The 20,581-nt window shown below is 38.3% G+C and overlaps 1 protein-coding gene across 4 annotated transcripts in view; it reads right to left on the reverse strand.

The window, feature by feature from the left end:
• RIPOR2 (RHO family interacting cell polarization regulator 2) overlaps window positions 1-16,679 on the reverse strand; it is a 68,447-nt gene extending 51,768 nt beyond the window's left edge. For all 4 annotated transcript variants that reach the window (XM_083359358.1, XM_083359357.1, XM_083359359.1 and 1 more), the window contains exon 1: window positions 16,541-16,679. In XM_083359358.1, the coding sequence (XP_083215484.1) occupies window positions 16,541-16,607 (67 nt within the window). In that variant the 5' untranslated portion in view covers window positions 16,608-16,679. The remainder of the gene's footprint in view (window positions 1-16,540) is intronic.
• Between the last annotated feature and the right edge of the window lie 3,902 nt (window positions 16,680-20,581).

The raw sequence follows: 20,581 nt of genomic DNA on the forward strand, positions 1-20,581 counted from the left end.
AATAAGTGGGACTAAACATTGCTAGGTTCTGGACACAGTTTAAAAGTGACCTGACAAGCCAGATCAGCCATCTGGTTGGGCTTGTTTGTTTTTGTTGTCATCTAAGTAGTTGAATGGAGGCCCTCTGATTGCTGCTATTGTACCAATGTCCTGGCTTCCCTATTTTAAAGTGCTCGATTCTGTGGCCTAGTTGTAGGTGGAGTGAAAGACTTTAAGACACTTCCTCTGGCTGTGTGATCAGAGGCCTCGTGAGGGTTCATGGTACCACAGCAACCATGGACTTCATCCAAGTCATCGGAGCAGTGGTAATGTGAGAGGTGCTAACATCAGCCCTTGTCACATTACCTTACAAGTTTTCCTAGTTTCTCCCTGCCACAGGGAGGTAGGACTCATTTCACTGGTCCACCCTTAGTATCTGTTGGGTTTCAGAGGTTTTTCTGAGGTTCTGATGCACTGTTTGGTTAAGGCCTTCACTGTCACTTGGATTGAGAGTATGAAAACAGCCTAGGATTGGATTGTTCTTATATGGCTTCTCCCTATTTCTGGATTCTGTAGAGTCTCTTGGTTTTCAGAATAAGTCCAGGAAATCAAATACCTAAGAACACCTAATGCCTTGCTGGAGCAAGGTAAAGTATGAATCTAGCCAAAACCAGATAACAGTCTAAGTAAAGGATTACTATATGCTGATAAGAGCAGCAAAGAGCAGAGTATTGTTACAGCATGAGAGCAGCGGTTAGAATGCAGTATTGCAGGCTAACTCACTGCTCATTCCAGGAGTTCGATCCTGACTGGCTCAAGATTGACTCAGCTTTCCATCCTTCTGAGGTTGGTAAAATGAGGACCCAGATTGTTGGGGGCAATACATTGACTCTGTAAACCGCTTAGAGAGGGCTGTAAAGCACTGTGAAGCGGTATATAAGTCTAAGTGCTTTTGCTATTGTTATGAGAAGAAAAAGCCTTACATAAACCCCCTTTCTCTATTATGTCAACTTTATGCAAGGAAATAGAAAGGAAATTCATTACGAGAACACATATAACGCACGGAACACACAGTCAAAACAGCAACACTTAATGCCCCCAAAAACGTTCCTTTTTTAAAATTAGGTTTTGGGTACAGGAAAAATCCCGTTTAAACTATCATCAAGCCCCCTATAGGTGAAATAAATTAGATGGACAAACATATGGGCACTTTGAGTAACACAACCTTCTAGAAATTTCTGCTAGATTAGAACACTCCCCAGTGGGTTTATAAATTGATCCATTCTGCCTCTAGAAAAAATAAGTCTATGGCTAAATCTGCCAGCAAGAAAAATTCCCTTCTTTTTGTGATTACATAGTGAAGAACCTTTTCTCTTTTGAATTTTTCTTGGATGAAGCAGCTAACTATAAAGAAGAAAAGAAGACTAAACCCTGTCCCCAAATTGAAATTGTCGAGGATGCAAGAAGGAATCAAATCCACTGGTATTTTAGGTAGGGTCAATAACTAAGCAAAGTGGTTTTAGGATTAAGTTTTAACTTAATACTAACCATGGTTTTAAGTTTTTAAGTTTTTTGAAGATGTGGTTCCCATCTTCAAAAAAAGGGGAAAAAACAAATCTAGGAAACTATAGACCAATCAGGGATGGAGGCTAAAACATAGAAAGAATTGTTGCAGGAATCGGATAGGTCTGGTGATGATGATAACTTTATTGTCACTTTGAATGTACACCAATCGGCATACATCAAAATGAAATTTCGTTGCATACAGCTCTCAAAGGGTCACCACCTCCGATATATACTCCTTGTTCGTGGCCCGAACAAATTTCACATTGTCTATTTTAGTCTCTAGGGAGTGAACGATGGCACACAGGACAGATGGAAATGGGGCTCCATGTGGATTAGCCCTCAAATTCGCTTGTATTCTGACAACCTCGCCTTCTTTCCTTTTTCTGATCCTGACTCTTCCACCTTTTCCTTTAAGAGGCCTTGCTTCTTTCACCCCTGGAGCACGCTGCTGTCACCGCCACCAACTCCTCCAAAAGCCTCTCTCTCTTCCTCTGGGCCTGCCGACAGCCTCATCCAGTTCCTTTGCTCCATAAGCTCCAGGTCCTCTCCTCCTCTGCCTCCTCTGGAAACAGCCCTGATTTGCAGTAGAATCCATCACTGGGCCAGCAGTCAGATCTTGCTGCTGGTAGAACAAATTCAAACAGCGCCAACGACTTTTAACGGTCTCACCAACAGTTCCAAAACAACTAGAAACTCGCCAGGCCAGCAAAGTCTAGTGAAAAGAAGGACTCGGGTGACATGATAGTGTGTTCAAATATTTGAGGGGCTGTCACAAAGAAGAGGTGGTCAACCTCTTTTTAAAAGCACCACAATGCAAGACAAGAAACAATGGTTTGAAACTACCCAAGGAGAGAAGCAACCTAGAACTAACTTTCCTGATAGTGAGAATAATCAACCAGCGGAATGGTTTGCATTTAGAAGGGGTATTTAGTAAGAATGTCTCCCCTAAACAGGAAAGTAAGGAACAGCCCATTTACTGCACTCCATCAAATACACTTTTTTTCTCAGATCTAAAAAATATAGCCCATAACAACATGCGTTTTTAATGGGCTTAAATCACAAAAGGAAAATTCCATTTTTTGTTGTGATTACTTTCTGCTGGATAATCTTTTAAGTAATGAAACTGAGCAAATTTGACTACTATATAACTCAAGGGTAGTTCATACCAGAACACTGATTCAACTTTGGTACACTTGCTCATTGGCAGCACTGTTATATGGACAAATCTAAGACAAACCAGGAAGTCACATTTTAACCAAATACATTGTGCAAATCCTGTCTTCACCAGTTAATACAATTGCCTTGCTCACACAACACATTTCTTTGGTTTTATTTAGCTACTGTGTTTTATTAACTACAGTTATACAGTACAGTTCGGTGTATTATTAACACAACCATTGGTTGGATTCATAAATCATATTAATCCTTACTAAGGTTTCTTTGATTTTTGCTAGAACTGTATGAACTCAGGCATTTTAGCTTATGGTGTAGACCAGGGGTGACAAACTGCTGCCCCACGGGCTGGATGCATCATAGCGAAACCACGCCCACCCAATTGCTGGCAATGGCAAAAAAGACGTGATACGTCGCGACACATCATGTGATGTTGCGAGTTTGACACACCTGATGTAGACTATCTTTAGCAAAATATATGTAAGCAAATAATGGCTTAGCATTTGAGACTAGAACCAATTTTGGTTTATGACAGTGGCAGATGATTTACTGCCCATAGACACCAACGTGCTTGTGAGTATGTGCTCTTGGAGTCATCAGATTCTAGGCCTCAGTTACTTAAATCTACTTTTTGGTAACTGGATGACTTGTAACTGGCCACTTCATTGGACAGCCAATATCTAAGAACACCCAAAACATTCTCTCCAACTTCTAAATCTGTCCAGTGATATGAAATGGTTGGGCACCTTTGTTAATTAATCTTCATCAACCAGGTCTCCTTCCAATGTGTCCGGACAAGAAGTTCCAACACTCCCTCCCTGAAAAAGTCAGTTATAGTCTCAACATACTGTATACAGAATGCACAAGATGGAAAGAGGCCAAGGAAAACATGCTGTACTAGAGTCAGTATGTCATATCACACTGTATATAATTATTTTAAAAGGAAGAAATAGACATTTTCTTTATAACATGATGCCTTTCAGCTACCCAAAGAAATGCTCTGTCTCTTATACTGCTTGATAGTTTAAATTTCATTGTAGAATTATGGCTAGAGAAGAACATATTGACATAATTTGACATTAATTTTGGCTAGGTGGGGATAGATAGTAAATTCTCTTCCAAATCACCTTACCAAATATAGCAGCAACCACACCACTCTCCCTGTACTTAAAAAGCTACAAAGAAATGTGTGTACTCAGATTATGGCTGAAGCAACAGCAGAGGAGGAAAGGGAAAAAAAAGTTAGCATTAAAGCTATTTTCTTGGCACTTTGGGAAACCATCCTCACTTGAAACATATCTCTGCTTTGTTTCCTTAGAAAATCTGCTTCTGAATTCAGTGGGCAGTGGGCAAATTACAATGACAATGGTCCTGTTCATTTTCTTAAACAAACACACACACACACAAACTATAAATGAATAAACTAGCCATAATTAAATAACACAAAAGTACTTCAAGATACACATTATGAAAAAATGGTGGAAAGTGGAACGATAGACAGACATAGAACTGTATCCAGTACAATAACGTCACATAAATATTTCTTCCAAGTCAGCAAAGGCATTTTGTCAGAATAGAATGATAACACTCACATGCTTATATGAGTTTATATTAGAAATTGGTGTGAGTGTATGAAAGGATTTTATCCATCTCCTAAATTTGCAGGCCAGAACATAAGAAACCTAAAAACTAATTACGGTAGCTTGATTTGGAAATTATTTTGTCAAATTGTACTAAAAATGTGTAATGCTGCAATGGATTTCTTTACCTTCTTTCATATCCTATGGATTTTCTGCTAATAATAACAGGCTCTCATGAGGTATTGTGTGTCTATTCTACGAATTTCAAAAAACAAAAAATAGGAACTATCAGTCACATTTATTCTAAAGTTGAAGCAGTTAAAATTTCCTCTTAAAATAAGGTGCATTGCAGGCTAAAACATCAACTGACTTTATAAATGCAGTTACTGACTTTGCTATTGGAAAAAATATATCAAAACTGAAAATATTATTTTGATTAATACCCATGAAATCAATTTCCCCTTATGTGGTACATGTGCCTTTTCAGGCACAAGGACAGAGACGGGCTACCTAGCATTTTATATGAAAAAGTAACTTTGCGTATGTCTTTTCACATCACTGACTACTTACATTATAAATGTTTTGAACAGCTGTTATACACAAACGTACAGAAATGATGCTATCCAAACACTAGAGAGAATTACAATTATGCTGTATTTGATAGGCAACCTTTTCAATTGTTTTGCAATTAACTGAATGACTTCTCAATCTGCAAAATATAGTGCTGTTGATGTGAAATGCCATTTGAACATTCTTCATTGATCACAATATTTTCACAGGCGAATGTTTTGGTAAGCAATTCACATCTGAGCATCACAAAAATCAGTACCGTGCCAAAACATGCGGAAATAACTTTGACACAAAATACCATGACAGTATATAGCTGCACACCGAGCGCTAACAATATTGAAAAGGAACGAGAAACAGTCCACGTGACAGAGAAAAACTAAACAAAGGGGGAAACGTCACTCACCTAAATGTACTGATCCACACTCATAGTATGGTGGTTGAAAACAATGGATTGCAAACCCCAATTTCCTCTTCGACTTTTGACTGTCATAAAAAACAGAAGACTAGCTTTGCTTGCACTGCTGTCTCTCCTATGCAGCTAATCCAGGCCGAATGTTCCTCATTTAAAGGGAGAAAAGGACTACCATACTGTGGAAGGGGGATGGAGGGGAGAGGGAGAGGGGGGGAGAGAGAGTGAGAGTGCAGCAGCAGCAGCTACCAGCTTGTGCTCAATCAGTAGCTGCTCTGACTCACTCTGCTGCCAGCAGAAGCATCAGGACTTCTGTTTCCCTGGTAAAGTTACAGTACAGAGAAGAAAGAATGTGTGTGCGTGGAGTGTGAGGCTGTTGCACCGTCTGACTCCAGCATCATCTGTGCGGAGAGTTCAAGGATCAGTGAAACAGCTGTTTGTCAAGAGACTTAACTAGCTACTCTACGGCGAGAAGATCTTTTCCTTATCCCTGCATTTGATCACTCTAACATTCTTGTTTCCTCTACAAATATTTAGGTAATGCAAGTCCCCCATAGCTTACTGGAGCCTGGAGTTTATTTTTTACACTGTGCTAGAGGGGATGCCACAGAAAGCCAACAAGTTTAATTTCCAACACAAGCAGTGTTACAGCAGCAATCCCAAGCCTTTTTTTGTGTGTCTTGTGGTGTCTGAGTTGGGGCGAACTTTGTGGTGGCGGAAGCACGATGTTGAGCATGCATCATATTTATCTTCGGATGCAATTCCCAAAAAATGTATAGCAGTTTAATTCAATCAATGGATTAAAATATGTTCTAAGCTACAAAAACAGCCTGTTTGTCTGGCTCTGCCAACTGGCATGAGGCTGTCTAAGTGATACTCGGAACTTATACCAGAGAAACTAAAATACAAAAGCACTAAAGCATTGATCAGAAAACCAATGACTACCTCATTCCTTCCATGCATTTTAAATGTGTCAAAAAGTGAATGGTACACATCTTTGAGCCCACTGTAGTAAGAGTTTTATGTACGTATGTATATATGTACGTATGTAGTGTCCTGCCTGACCACATTATCTGACTATAGAAGTGCTCAACACTACTTTACTACTAGTAAAGAATGAATATTTCCTTTCCTCCAGCAATATCCTGCCATTATAATCTCATGTTTGCTCATGAAAGAAGAGATCACAGCCTAATCCTAAATTTCTAAACATCATTTGCATTAGAAAAAAGAAGTTAAAGGTGGCTTGTTTTATCCAATAACTATATACAAACCATACTATCAGAATTTTGGCTGATCTGACAAGAAAATAGATCCCATTTTTAATTTGTTAATTGAGTACCTTATCTTATACATCTGCGCTGTAAATTCTACAATGTGCATAAACTTTTCATGAAGTGCATATTCTGAGATAAATTCTATAACGGTACTGCTAATACTTATCTTTATGCCATCTAACGTATGACCTATAAGCTGTTCTTGGGTAGACTTTCCAGTACCAAGTGTAGAGCTGTCTTTTGTTTCTGTCATTCCTAGTGTTGCACTTGGAAATGACATAAAAATGATAATTACCCTATTACACAAATGATAAAAATTATGCCAACTGCATACCATTTAATGAGCCTAAAGAAATGCAATAGAGACCCTTTCTCCAACCTAATCCATTAAATGAAGGTTTTATTGTATTTGTTTGCCCTGCGTTTGAACAAATTTGTTTCACATTATCTCTTCAATACTGGAGAAGGCAACATGGTGGATGAAGCCTTCCGATCTATGCCCTGCTTTTCCATGAAAATGTAGGCCAGATCTTTCATTGCAAAGCTCCATCCACCATCTTGTCAATTCTGTCTGCCCCACATACTCCTCTGTTCTTCTATCCTTATGAAATTATATCCTCTACTGAGGAGTAATTCGCTACTGTATAAAAATCAGATCATTGACAATACTATCAAATGTCAGTGAAAGAACAAATACAAGAATAAAATTTGCCCTAAAGCACTTGAAAGAAAGTAAGACTGCCAAAGTCAATCTGGATTTTAAGAAATGGGGGCGGGGGGGGCTTTAAATTTAATTTTGCTTTATTAAGTATTTTGTATTAGAAAATTTTATCATATAGTATGTTATTTAGTTATATGGATGTATGGCTTCTCTCTAATGTATTAATGAGCCAAGCTAGCAAGCCATTATGGAAAGCTCAACTTCTCCTTGCACATCTATCTTGGCCACACACCTGACAAGCTCACTACCCAAACGTCATATTCTTTAAATTCAGTTCTGATTTCTATTACCGGCTGTCATCTAGAATAAGATATATTTTAAGGTATATTTTAACATGGACTGCGGTTGATAAAAACATGATCATTCTGATTGAAAAGGCAAGCTCACTTTTCTATGCCCCACAGGCACTGGTTTTCCAGCTCTATAGCCTTGCAAATAATGCATTTATGATGAGAGTCATTTGTAGTGCTGTCTCCCTTCCCCCTCCTTTTTCATGGCAGAAGGCAAGAACTCACAAGAGGGCTTCACAGAACTGCACATTCCCATTTCTCCTAACGCTTAGCAACCAGAGCAAGAGGATTCTTTTGTGTGTGTGTGTGTGTGTGTGTGTGTGTGTGTGTGTGTGTGATCTGTACTAGTATAACTGCACATGAATGATTGATTTCTGGAAAGCAGTTATGTTTTAAAATTAAAAAATGGGAGATGTCCAAAGATGATCTGTGCAACCATACTCCTGAGATCTATTTATAAATATATTCTTAGGTTTTGTTTTCCCTGTTCTTCTGTGTTTAAATATAAATGTACAAGGCAATTTTGAATGGAGACGTAAGTATGTCTCAGCATCAGGGAAATTATAAGTCAGGGCCATGTGTATCTAAATCACATATTCAAAGCATTGTAAATAATATTACAGGTAAGATAACTACATACTTAAATCTGTAGCTTCTCAGATGTGTAATTATAACTCATCCAGTAGTGCAAATTTTTATTTTGTCATCTGGATATTTTGTCTGGAAATTATTGGTCTTCTCAAACATAATTTGGAAAAAGTTTGTAGCTATTTACTTACTTACATACGGTATCTTTATAAACCCACTTCACAAGACTCTGTGCAGTTTATAAGAATCTTAAAATAGAATCTAATATAAGCCCCAAAATCCATCACCTCAAATCACTTACAAAACAGTTATATCAAAATACAAAATTATAATAAACAATATCAATGGCAGCCTGGTTTAGCTGTAAAAGTCTAAAAGAAAAAGAAAATAATCCTACCCATCAGTGAATCCAAAATGCCTTCCAAAAACTCAATCACATCAAATCATTTTGATGATGGCCCTTTAAAAGGCCAAGAAAGAACCTTGCAGGAGGAGAATGACGGAAGACAAGGTGTTTATCACAAAGAATTCACCAGAGAAAAATTGCCTTGATTTCAGTAAGTGGGTGGATCCCAAGCATCTCCTCCCTGGAAACAAATCCAGAAAGGCAGAATCCACTAGGACAGGGGTAGGCAACCTCGGCTCTTTTATGACTCATGGACTTCAACTCCCAGAATTCCTGTATGCTGACTCAGGAATTCTGGGAGTTGAAGTCCATGAATCATAAAAGAGCCGAGGTTGCCTACCCCTGCACTAGGAGGTGATGATCACTAACATTGCTGAAATAAAGCCATGAGAAGTTTTATACCTCAAAACCAGCATTCTGAAATAAGACTCAGAATTCTGTAACAAACAAATTGACTTAAAAAACCCTCTAAGGTCTTAATGAAGGCTAATACTTGAAACCGAGGTGAAAAACCTGATTAAATAATATTAAATAGCATCATTCACTTTTACTATTCTGAAATAACTAGCTTTATTTTCTTTGCTCATGTACACAGTGATGTATTCTTTTTTTATATAATAATTGTATTACACATTACATATAAAAGAACTGACAACTGTAAAATAAATGAATAAAAATTAGAAAAAATGGAAGGGAAAAAAATTAAAGAAATAACTTCCCTTTCATAACAATAAGTAACAAACATTTTAGTAACTGTCCAATGTTAAAATATTTTGTTCCATCCTGTTATTACTAGGTCAAATTTAAGTACTCTTCTTATTTAATTGTAATCTTTAATTCCTTATGGTTTCCTCTAGTAGCCAACCTGTAAAATCCCATCCTTTTTTTTTTAAAGTATTGAAATAACAGCATTTTCTCACGGAAACGATTCTCACAATTACTTTCAAAATCTTATTTCAAATCCATTAGTCCATCTATAACTTTCCAAAATCAACACTCTAGTGCCCCACCCAATTTGCTGTTTATTTGAAGAATGGATTTCAGTGGAATCTCTTCCAAATGGAAAGGCTTTGGATTTGTAGCCAGAATGATTCCAGGAAAATTCCGTCCTTGACTCTGAACAGGGCTGGGCTCCCTATTGGGGAATCCTTCTGAATCACAGCACCTGCTTTGGGAGGACATGGAACCTATGGCTAAAAGGGTTTACATATAGTTACACCCTGTGTGACAGTTGCAACTTTTTCAATTAGGAGAGACCACTCACAGTTACTCCTGTTCTAGTCACCTCCCAACTGGATTACTGCAATGTGCTCTATGCATTTTCAAAAAAACCCAAACATTTTGAAAGATAAAGCTGGTGCGAAATGCAATGGTTTGGACAATGACAGATACACCTCAATATATTATTGCTTGACATTTGGGTGACTGGGTAACCTCATTGCTTTGGCAACTGCACTGGTTATTAGTCAACTGCCAAGTCCAATTCAAGGTGCTGAATGTTATCTTTAAGGTCCTACGTAACTCAGACATGGTTATCTGAAGATCCATCTTTTTCTGTATCCAACTGCCTATCCAACTAGTTCAAACAAAGCCCATGGGATTGAAACTTTGGAAGTGGGCATTCTCAATGGCTGTCTCTGTTCTTTAGAACTTCTTCCCAGTAGGGATGGAGTCATCTTTATTCCTCCTAAGCTCCGGGAAAAGTTTTGAAGTTCTACTATATTGCAGAGGAGAAAGGTGATCTTTGAGTGGGATTCGTGCCTTATAGGATTTGTTGGTGTTTGTTTGTTTCAAATGTTATGCTTATACATGCATATGGTCTCTTGGGATATTTTAGGTCTTTATTGATAATTATCTAGAGTCTGCAAGAATGTACAGCAAACAAAAGTGTAAATAAATAAATAGAAACAAGGCTAATAGAGCACTGCTAATGTTGCAACTAGCAAATCTGGAGTCTTGCTTAAATAAAATATGCTAACTGAACCTGCACAAACGTAACTGTACTTTATGAGACTGGCTTTATTTTATTAGAAAAGAAATGGATATAGGAAGATTGTCAGACCTGGATAACTAAAGCAGCATGTATAACATAATCACCAAAGCCAATACTCAACGCTTAGTAAAATAATACTCTCCCTCCTTGTGATCTGTGTAAGCTATATAAAGTAAGGCCACAACATTTTGTCTGACTAAACTGGTATGTATGAGATGACTTCTTTATCAATATATGTCTGGAAATATTAGTGTGGGTGGATAAATAGAGATTGGAGACAGGAAGCAGATTTGCAGACAGTTAAAGAAGATATGAAATATCCTCATGGTGTGTGCATTCATTCCAATGTCATGTCTAATGAACAGGTTTTGCAGATCTTTGTTGTCCTTTAAGTATCATAAAATCTGACAGATTAGATAAATTAGACAGATTAGATAGATTAATTTTTATGATCACACAAACAGTGTGAAGTCAATTGTTCCTATACTGTTTTTAAGGTGTAAGTCATTTACAAACTGCAACTATTTAGCTCACAAAGAAAAGTAAAGATGATGATAAACACTTTTTGTCATTTCAGCTGCATGAATCTCTGCAATAAGAGCTGTTACATGGCAAAATGAAATCTAACTATGAAAGCTATTTCAATTGTTGAGTTATAATGCCTATAGAGAGTCTCAGAAATCCAGGTCATAGTTGTTCCAAAGATGCTTTTCCACAAGTCAACTAGACTTTGTTTTTCTTTGAAGACCTCTCATCCAAGAAGCTTCTTTAGTTCTGACAGGATGGTGGGGAATTGAAAGATTTATACTCCTGAAGACAGCTGTTCATTTGCATTCTTTTAGCGAGTTGTTAAAGCTACCTGGAAGTCTATCTGTGTCATCAGGGTCACCTGAGTAGTGCAAATGGGTGTGAAGCCTTCTTGGAACTGCTGAAAGGACTGTGTTGTACACTAGAGATAGATGATATCGTATCCTTCCTCCTCTGTTGAGAGGGGGCTGTTCAATTTTGACATAGATGGCCTCTTCGACCCCTTTCAAACCAGCAGTCCTCTCTGTCCAAAATGTGGCCTTTGTCTTTTAAATGCAGATGGACTGCTGTATCTTGTCCTGCTGGGTTTGTTCCCCTAGCCCAGGGGTAGGCAACCTCGGCTCTTTTATGACTCATGGACTTCAACTCCCAGAATTCCTGAGTCAGCTATGCTGACTCAGGAATTCTGGGAGTTGAAGTCCATGAGTCATAAAAGAGCCGAGGTTGCCTACCCCTGCCCTAGCCTATGGGATACAAACATCTATCTCCAGTCTACAACACAGTACTTTCAGCAGTTCCAAGAAGGCTCCACACCCATTTGCACTTCTCAGGTGACCCTGATGACACAGATAAACCTCCAGGTGGCTTCAACCATTTTCTAAAAGAATGCAAATGACCAGCTGTCTGCAAGGTGTATAAATACTTCCATTCCCCACCATCCAGTCAGAGCTGAAGAAGCTACTTGGATGAGAAGTGAAATGTCTTCAAAGAAAAACAAGAAAGTCTAGTTGCCTCGTGAAAAAGCACCTTTGGGATAACTATGACCTGGATGACTGAGAATCTCCATAGGCATTTCTGAATGAAAATGGTATGGGAAAAAGTATGCAAAAACATCTGTACCAGTATTGCTTTGCCTTTTTGTCAAAAAGTAGGCTGTATTGAACAATAAAATGTTTAGATTTTATCACATGCCGTTTCCCTAGTTTCTTCAGAACGGTCATATTTGGAACAAACCATTTTCTTAAACCATTTAATCTTAAACCAGCATCCTTTGTCTTGAAGCACATACTGCTCCTGAGAACCAAAGCAATTCAGTATACCAAATATTATACTCAACATGGCTTGTTAAACTAACAGACCAATTTCTGTGAAGTAAATATATTGTTTATTATTCCCTTACGAAAGTGGAAAAGGGACAACACACTCTTAGGAATGTATTTTCTTCTGAACTTTTTTTCCTAGTACTTTATCACTGGTACAACTATTATTTTCTCAGAATCCAAAATTTCAAGTATTTTAGAATACATTAACAATGGCTGAAAATATGCTGTGTCAGTGTGTGGTGATGGTGATTCAAGAAGCAGATACTTGTTTAGGAGCAAGTTAGGACTTCGTCCCGAAATCCATTTTAATTTCTAGTGACTAGTGAAATACAGATTTGAGTGATGAAAATGGAATATGCAGGAACACTGAAATTCTAATGAAATACTTCTGAATTTTCTTCAAATAATCCTATATAGCAAGATTTCTACTTGCACTGAACATTCCTATTACAACATAGAATGTAATGGTTCAGAGGGAAGATAGATGGGAAGAATTAATTGCAAAAGCAGATTACTAGAATTTGTCCTCAGTTGCAGAAATTTGCCATCTCTTTACTTCCTCTTGCATACAGGAAGAAGATAGAAAGGAAGAATCCCCTAATGATGCAACTGAATATGAGAACATCATTGCAATTTAAGTAAAATATATTGCACTTATATTTTGGGGAACACACCCTACCACGTACAAAATACTTGAAGAAATTCTTTTATTTTACCCCAGATTCAATACAAGAATGATTTTTTATGTACACAGTTACATATGGTTGGTATTTTTATAAAAGTTCTTCCATTTTTGACATTTTCATAGAAGTACTTCCATTTTCACCATTTACTATTTGGAATGGAATATTTGAAGAACAGACAGCCTTCCTTAAGTGGTAAGGAAATTATATAAATTTTCCAAGTTCAAAGAGTTTTAAGTTAGCATTTTAACAAATGAATTTTAGTAGACATTGTTTGAAGCATGAAGCCACAAATTTAACTGGTTGAACATCAGTAATGTCATTTATATACATTTTTATCTTCATTTCTAGTCACTCTCTTGAGCCAAATCCTCTTCTGAACTTCCTTTCCTGGATGTTTTTCTTTTGTACATCTTTTCTATTATTTTCTGCCCGTTGCTCTTCATTTGCCTCTTGAAAAAAGTACTCATCTATACTGTAAATTAGTTCACATACAACATTAAGTCAAATGTGGTTGTTTGATTTAGCTAATGTGTAGCAAAATGAATCAGATGATTTATTTATTTTTAATTCCATTTATATCCCGCCCTTCTCCGAAGACTCAGGGCGGCTTACAAGCTTAGCAGTAGCCTTCATTCTATGTATATGCCTGCTTGTTAGGGCTTTCACACACACACCCAAGCGGCATTATTACAAAGTCATTATTACAAAGTTGGCATTATTACAAAGTCATTTATTCTGGCAAGCAGTAGTTTGGTTACCACCTTCACCACAAAATCTTGGTATGGAGGAAGGAAGGGAAGAAGGAAATTGTTTTGTTTTTTTTTAAAAATGTACACGTTTCTATAATTCTTGTGAAGAAATACTGAAAACTTATTTAAATTAATTTTCAAAGGCATTAATTATTTCCATCAAACAAGTGACTGGAACCTTTGGGGTATTAACAAACTGCACCTCAGTATTTGCTTAAGTACTGTATATTCAATGAAAAACACAGAATACCTGTGTTTACAACAGTACACTGAACCAGTATATTATACTGGAAAATAGTATCCCCACAAAATTTCCAGCTACAAAAAGTAGAATGTATATAAAAACCTGATACTTTGAACGAGCAAATGCAAATTTTTTCAACACATTTTTATAGATATGGAAGGTGCTCTGAGTTGAAGAGGTGCAAATTACTTACACGATAGCAGAAAAATACAGGTGCTTACAACAAGAATTAAAATACTACTCTTCTTAAAAGTAGAACATTACTTAGTAACCTCATTCTGTCAAAGTAAATAAATCCAGCAAGTTATCTCCTGTAGTTTCTTTAACTCTTGATGTGCAAATATTTGCATCTCTGCCATTTGCTGCTGTTTTGAGGATCACACACAATTTGGATAAGGGTGAATTCAGCTTCTGAAAGAAGGCCTAGCACATCCAGAAATTGCCTTGCAAAGGGCCAAACCAGATGCCCCTCATCAGCAGAAGGAAAATGATGGCAAAAATCAGATGGGGAGAGCAGGGCTGGCAAAGGCAGCAGAGTACAGTGTAGCCAAAAGGGCAGAGATGGGGGATGGAGATGCAGAGGAGGCACTCTATTACTTTACTGAGGCTTGAGGCTGGAGAGAACTACCCAGGATTGGCTTCCATCAGGGTGAGTCCTCACTTAACAACCAAATGGGATTTGGTTAACAGGAGTATTCAGGAATGCTGGAATTGCTGTCCCTAAGTCCGGGCCGTGACCTGTTCGAAACCGGGCCGTGCATGTGATGGGCAAATGCACATTCACGCAGTTCCACTCGCAAGAGTGGCAGGCAAGCGCACAGACAAAGCTCTACTCGCGCAAGCAGAGGGCCCTTATGCTCACACACAAAGCAAGCGGAGGGCACTTGAGTGTAGAGCGCTTGTGCGTGCTTGTGTGCGAAGTTCCATATGCGCGAGTAGAGGGTGCACCCACCCGCCGCTCAAACCAATGGAGCTGTGTGTGAGCGCATGTGCTTGCCACTCACACCCACCCACCCACTGTACCGGCCAGGCAGCCAAGCAGGAAAGGTTGGGGGCCACTGCCCTAAGAGATATGGTTATGTGACATCTCACTTTATGACTGCATTGTTTAGAAATGAAAATTCTGGTCCCAATTACTATTGTTAACCAAGGACTGACCTGTACAGTGAAGTAGTATACATATTTTATAAATATGTTATCTTTATTTTTATAAACATATTGTAAAAATAAATCTCCATCAGTGCTCATTATTCCAGTTCACACACCCCTTGGTCTTCTAGTAAGCTTGCTGTTAAGAGTCCACAAAATCTATGCTACAGGAGGTGTAACAAATGTCCTGCTGGTTGTAATGTTCATCAATGAGGACATGAAAATAACATGCATGTTGCCTCTGATTTTATAATATACCTGAGCAAAACACTGCAGCGGTCTAAAAACTCTACGCCACTTCTTAATTCATGTTCTCCCAAGGTAAGAAAGTTCTGAGAAACCCACAACTGCATTATCCCTGCACTTGCTTTGGTGTTCACCCATATGCTTCATACAATTTTGCTTTTCGTAAGAGTTTCCAGGATATCATTTTTTGAATTGAAGTCTCATTTTAAATTTAATTTATCTAACACAAATGTTTAACATCTATACAAGCAAAGCCAGACATTATTTATGTAAGAGTTATCTACATACATTTTTTTCCTCTAAGGGGAAATATATAAACAAGTTAGTTGTGTGGTACTAGCTCAATAAAATAAATGAGAAACTGATGATAAAAGGTAGCAGCATGATTGTCTAAGACCTGACCAACTGTTCATGACCGACTTAAAATTTCAACTGGGAGGTGAACATTAAATTTTATACATGCTGACAGTTCAGAGAGCAAAAGATGATAAACTATCAATATTATATCCATTGTCTTTATTTTTGTAATTTATCTGAAAATTTATGTCTTTCATTCTGAAACTGAAGAGACGTGATTAACAAGTTGCTTAAAAGAACTGTATTGAAACTTCTGTAATTCTTTTTATCTGTCTGCTGAAAATGAAAACTGCATTAGTGCAAGAGTTACAACTAGAGTTGCTGAAATAGTTTGTTGACTGCAATTACAGATAGTTCATATTAATATAATTACTGTGTAACGTAATTATAATTGAATTGGGATTATAAATTAAGCTGCAATCTTGTGTAGACTTAATAGAGAAAAACTCCATTGGGTCCTACTTCTGAGTGAATACTTCTTTGCAAAAATATTTTCAGAGCTCATTCCTGTACTTAATACAAATCTAATTTATTGTTATGCATATTCTTCTAGCACTTCATTTAACCAAGACAACTTCTCTTTGTGAAGGGTTTATCCTTATCTTTCTGATACTCAACATCTGGACCTTTAAGAAATCAATAATATGCCATCAACCTATGACCAGCATGTAACAGCTAAAAGAACAATGTTATAGGATGTAATTTACCTTCACAGATGGTATCATCTGCTTCATCAAGCACAAATGGATCTTCTTCCAAATGCATCATGATCATGAATAAACTGAACAGCTACTGAATGTTTGGGATGTTTTCAGTACTACAACAGATCTACTTCCTTGCATCAGCTCCTTCTCTGCTGTTGGCTATAACAGCTTTCTCAACACTATTAGAGCAGTCTCATTTACATACATATGGTAGTTTCTGCTTTCTTTTCCCCTTTTCTGTAGCTTTTGAGACTTGAAGTGACTTATTTCCTCTAATGCTAAGAATACAAACCCCAGGATTTAGAATGCAGAATGAATCCATTTCACTGCTAATCCACTTCTAAAAGACTCTAGTCTAAAGAGCTCTGTTACAAAATTAGCACATTATTAAAAAGAGAAAGAAGAATGGCTATATTAATTTGCTGTTTCTTTTAAATTAGAAATATTTCACCCCACAAATCTGTAAAGTTTAAATGTTATCAAATATATAACCTTATATATAAAACTGTCTCATAACTATTGTTATATAAAAAAGTTTTCAACCTGAGATATAACTTGCAGTATACATGTAAACCTTTATGTATAAACAGTCTGCAGTTTATGGTTTGTGCGTAAGTTGGGAAGCCAGTGTCAAACAAATTTATCATGATCAGCTTATGGCAATCTGGATGTTTTCTCAAGTTCTTTCTTAAAATAGTCATGTTCTTATTGGAGAAATTAAATATGAATTTTCAGAAAGCTAGCGAATATTTGATTATAGTTCTTATTTAACAACCACTTGTTTGATGACTGTTCAAATTTATGACAGTTCTGAACAAATGTTTGATAAAACTGGACCTTGTACTTCTGGTCCTCGCAGCATCCAGCAGTCACAATTGCAATTTGCAACTTTCCCTGCTGGTTTTCCACAAGCAAAGTCAACGAGGAAGCTGGCAGGAAATTAGAAGACATGGGCACATGAGGTCCTTGCTTAATCACCTATGTGATCCTTATTTAATGAGGACAACCAGTACTGCCAGAACTGCTGTCATTAAGTGGTGTAGTCATGTGCTTTTTCGACTTAGAACCAGGTTGCTTAATAATGACGTTTATGATACTGATTAGCACAGTAAAACGAGGACTATATATAATATTATTTGGTTCGGAGCCTCTTCATTTTTTTAATTTTGAGGCTCACAAGTAGGCTATGAAGGCAATTAATTTTGTTTTATCAATAATCAAAATCTGATATATGGAGATATGATCTGTCACTTTAGTTAGTTTTGCCAACCAACTAGTCGAAAAGTTTTCTCCAATACTGTCTTCAGCTGTTTTTTCCCCACTTCTAAACTGACTGAAAATAAGATGATTTAAGAAACTGCTTCCCAAATTACAACCTCTTCCTATGTTTTGGCTACAGTGTTCGCTTGATGTTCTCTCCAGATTATGTTTATGAAGGGTAGATTTTCATCTTTCATATTCCCTCAAGACCACACAGGCTAACAAAACTGATCCATCTTCTCATTATTATATCAATGAACTCACAAAAATGAAAACCAAGCACAGGCCATACTTTAACTGTTCTAGCAGTGAATCTGACGAAGGAGAAGAGGAAAAGATGATGGCGCCAGATTTTTATCATTCCTCTGGTAAACTTGTTAAAAACATAGCCATGGAGAACAGCAACCAGTAATTGAATGGGAGAAACCATGCACATTAACCAATTAGAATGAGGCTGTTCACCAACAATGAAACACATGCTAGCATGTGTGAGAAAGCCCCTATATTTGACATGTAGTAGAGGTTGTTTTCCTGGTGGGCTGGTTTGGGGTAAAAGATATCATTATGTATTCCTTTCCACATGAAATAATCAGTAGTATATATCATTCTGGAGCAAATGATCACAAGAATCAACTCTGTTAAACTGACTATTAATGATTTAATATATTTTCTAAATTAAGCTGGACTTCTACATTAAACTGGCTGAATACTAGTTATCAATAGAAAAAACTCAGTAGGTCAGGAAAAAACAGGAGTCATCTACAACATACAGTGTATCAACTATAGCACGGCTTTTCAACCAGTGGTATGCATACCACCTGTGGTACATTGGCACCTGGCAGGTGGTACACGACCATCCTAGAAAAGTGGTAGTGGGGGAGGGGAATGAGCTGAACCTGTGGCAGCACCGCACAAGCCTGAGCGAGAGATGGCTGAAGCTGCAGGTCTGTCAGGGCTCAGCAGAAGCACCAGGATCAGCTCTTCTTTGGGGCTGTCAGGGCTCAGCGGAAGCACCAGGATCAGCACCAGGCTCCAGCTGGAGCTCGGTACTTGATCCTGGCGCTTCTGAGCCCAGAAGAAGCGCCAGTCAGCTGGAATGTTGTAGCATCTCCAGGGTCTTGTGATTTACATTCAGATGTTTGGCAACTGATTCATATTTATGATGGTCAGTGTCCCAGGGTCATGTGAAGTGACCAAAACCTGCTGCAACCACCCAGTAGACGGGGGGAATAAAAACCAAACACGCCCCCACCCCACCCCCGCTGCCAACCCTCAACAGAAATGCTCACAACAATGAAAACCTCAGATTGGAGGAAAGAGGGCCGTCGGGCAGGCAGGTGTCTTGCTTGGCTGTGGCTTGGGGGGCTCTTTTTTCAGTGCCATTGTAACTTCGAACAGTCACTAAGCGAACTGTTGTAAGTCGAGGACTACCTGTACATCACTTCCCCTTTTTTTGGTCATCAAGTTTTTGACACCTTGCTAGGCGACTGGTGGTACTCGGATGTTGCCATATCCTAATCGTGGTACAATGGGTGAAAAGGTTGAAACGCCCTGGAGTATAGCACCCATTATGTAGGACAGGCAGAAAATTAGCACAGTATATCCATGAACACCAACTGTCAGAAGACACAATGAAAATTCCTTAATTTCAAAACACAGAGACAAACATAACCATACTTTCAACTGGAAAACTGTGAAGATCCCAAAAAGTTAGTGAGTTCCTAAATGTCTATGGAGATTCTCAGTCATCCAGGTCATGGTTGTCCCAAAGGTACTTTTTTCAGGAGGTAACTGGACTTTCTTGTTTTTCTTGAAGATGTTTCGGTTCTTATCCAACAATGGGGATTTCTCACCATTCAGACAGAGCTGAAGAAGCTTCTTGGATGAGAAGCAAAATGTCTTCAAGAAAAACAAGAAAGTCCAGTTGCCTCCTGAAAAACACACCTTTGGGACTAGGGAGTTCCTAGAAATTTGGCACTCAAATAAATCAGCCATCAACAGGCACGTAGAGATAAACCACATTTACACATCATGCAAAGAGATAATAAAAAAAGCTAAGAAGGAAACAAAAAGACAAGAACACCTCTTCAATAGGGATTAATACCAGACACACAATCAAGCAGTAAACAATACCCTAATGAAGGAACTATCAATTCAGACAAACAAGCAGTAGACAACAGCCTAATCAAAGAACTATCAAGGAGAAAAACACACAGGATGCTGGAGGCAGCCATTTCTTGGCTGTCAGCCTCGCAGCTCTGTAGAGCCACCGAAAACAGCGCTGATCAGCTGTTCGGCGGCTCGGAAGCCCCCACCTCGGGAGAAGAGGAGGGGGTGAGCGTCCAGGTAGGGGTAGAGCTCTCCGGGGCTGCCAGAACTTATAGTTTTGGCGGCAGAAGGATTGAGCCCCCCCGAAGCCTGGGCATGCTCCGGACTGCGAGGCGCCTCTGCTCCAGGTTTTTTTGGAGCAGAACAGGGCGTTCGCAACCATCCCTGCTAGCAAGGAAGAGCTTTTGAGAACGAGGACACAGGCAGAGCGATGCAGGAGATTTTGGTGAAGATGATGCTTTGATCTTTAACTCAATGGACTTTGCTGAATCTGCATGTGAAAGTGCGTAGTTAACAATAGAGGGTGAAAATGGCGGCTATATCTTCTAAAGCTCCTGTCCTGAGGCAGCAGTCTTCGGTGAAAACTTCATTGTCCTCTGCATCTGAATCTGTATTAGCTTTTACAGCAAAAGATTTGCAGAGTCTTTTGCACGAAACTATGGAAAAGCAAATGCA

Source organism: Vipera ursinii (assembly GCF_947247035.1).
Source record: "Vipera ursinii genome assembly, chromosome: 3".
Classification (NCBI taxonomy): domain Eukaryota; kingdom Metazoa; phylum Chordata; class Lepidosauria; order Squamata; family Viperidae; genus Vipera; species Vipera ursinii.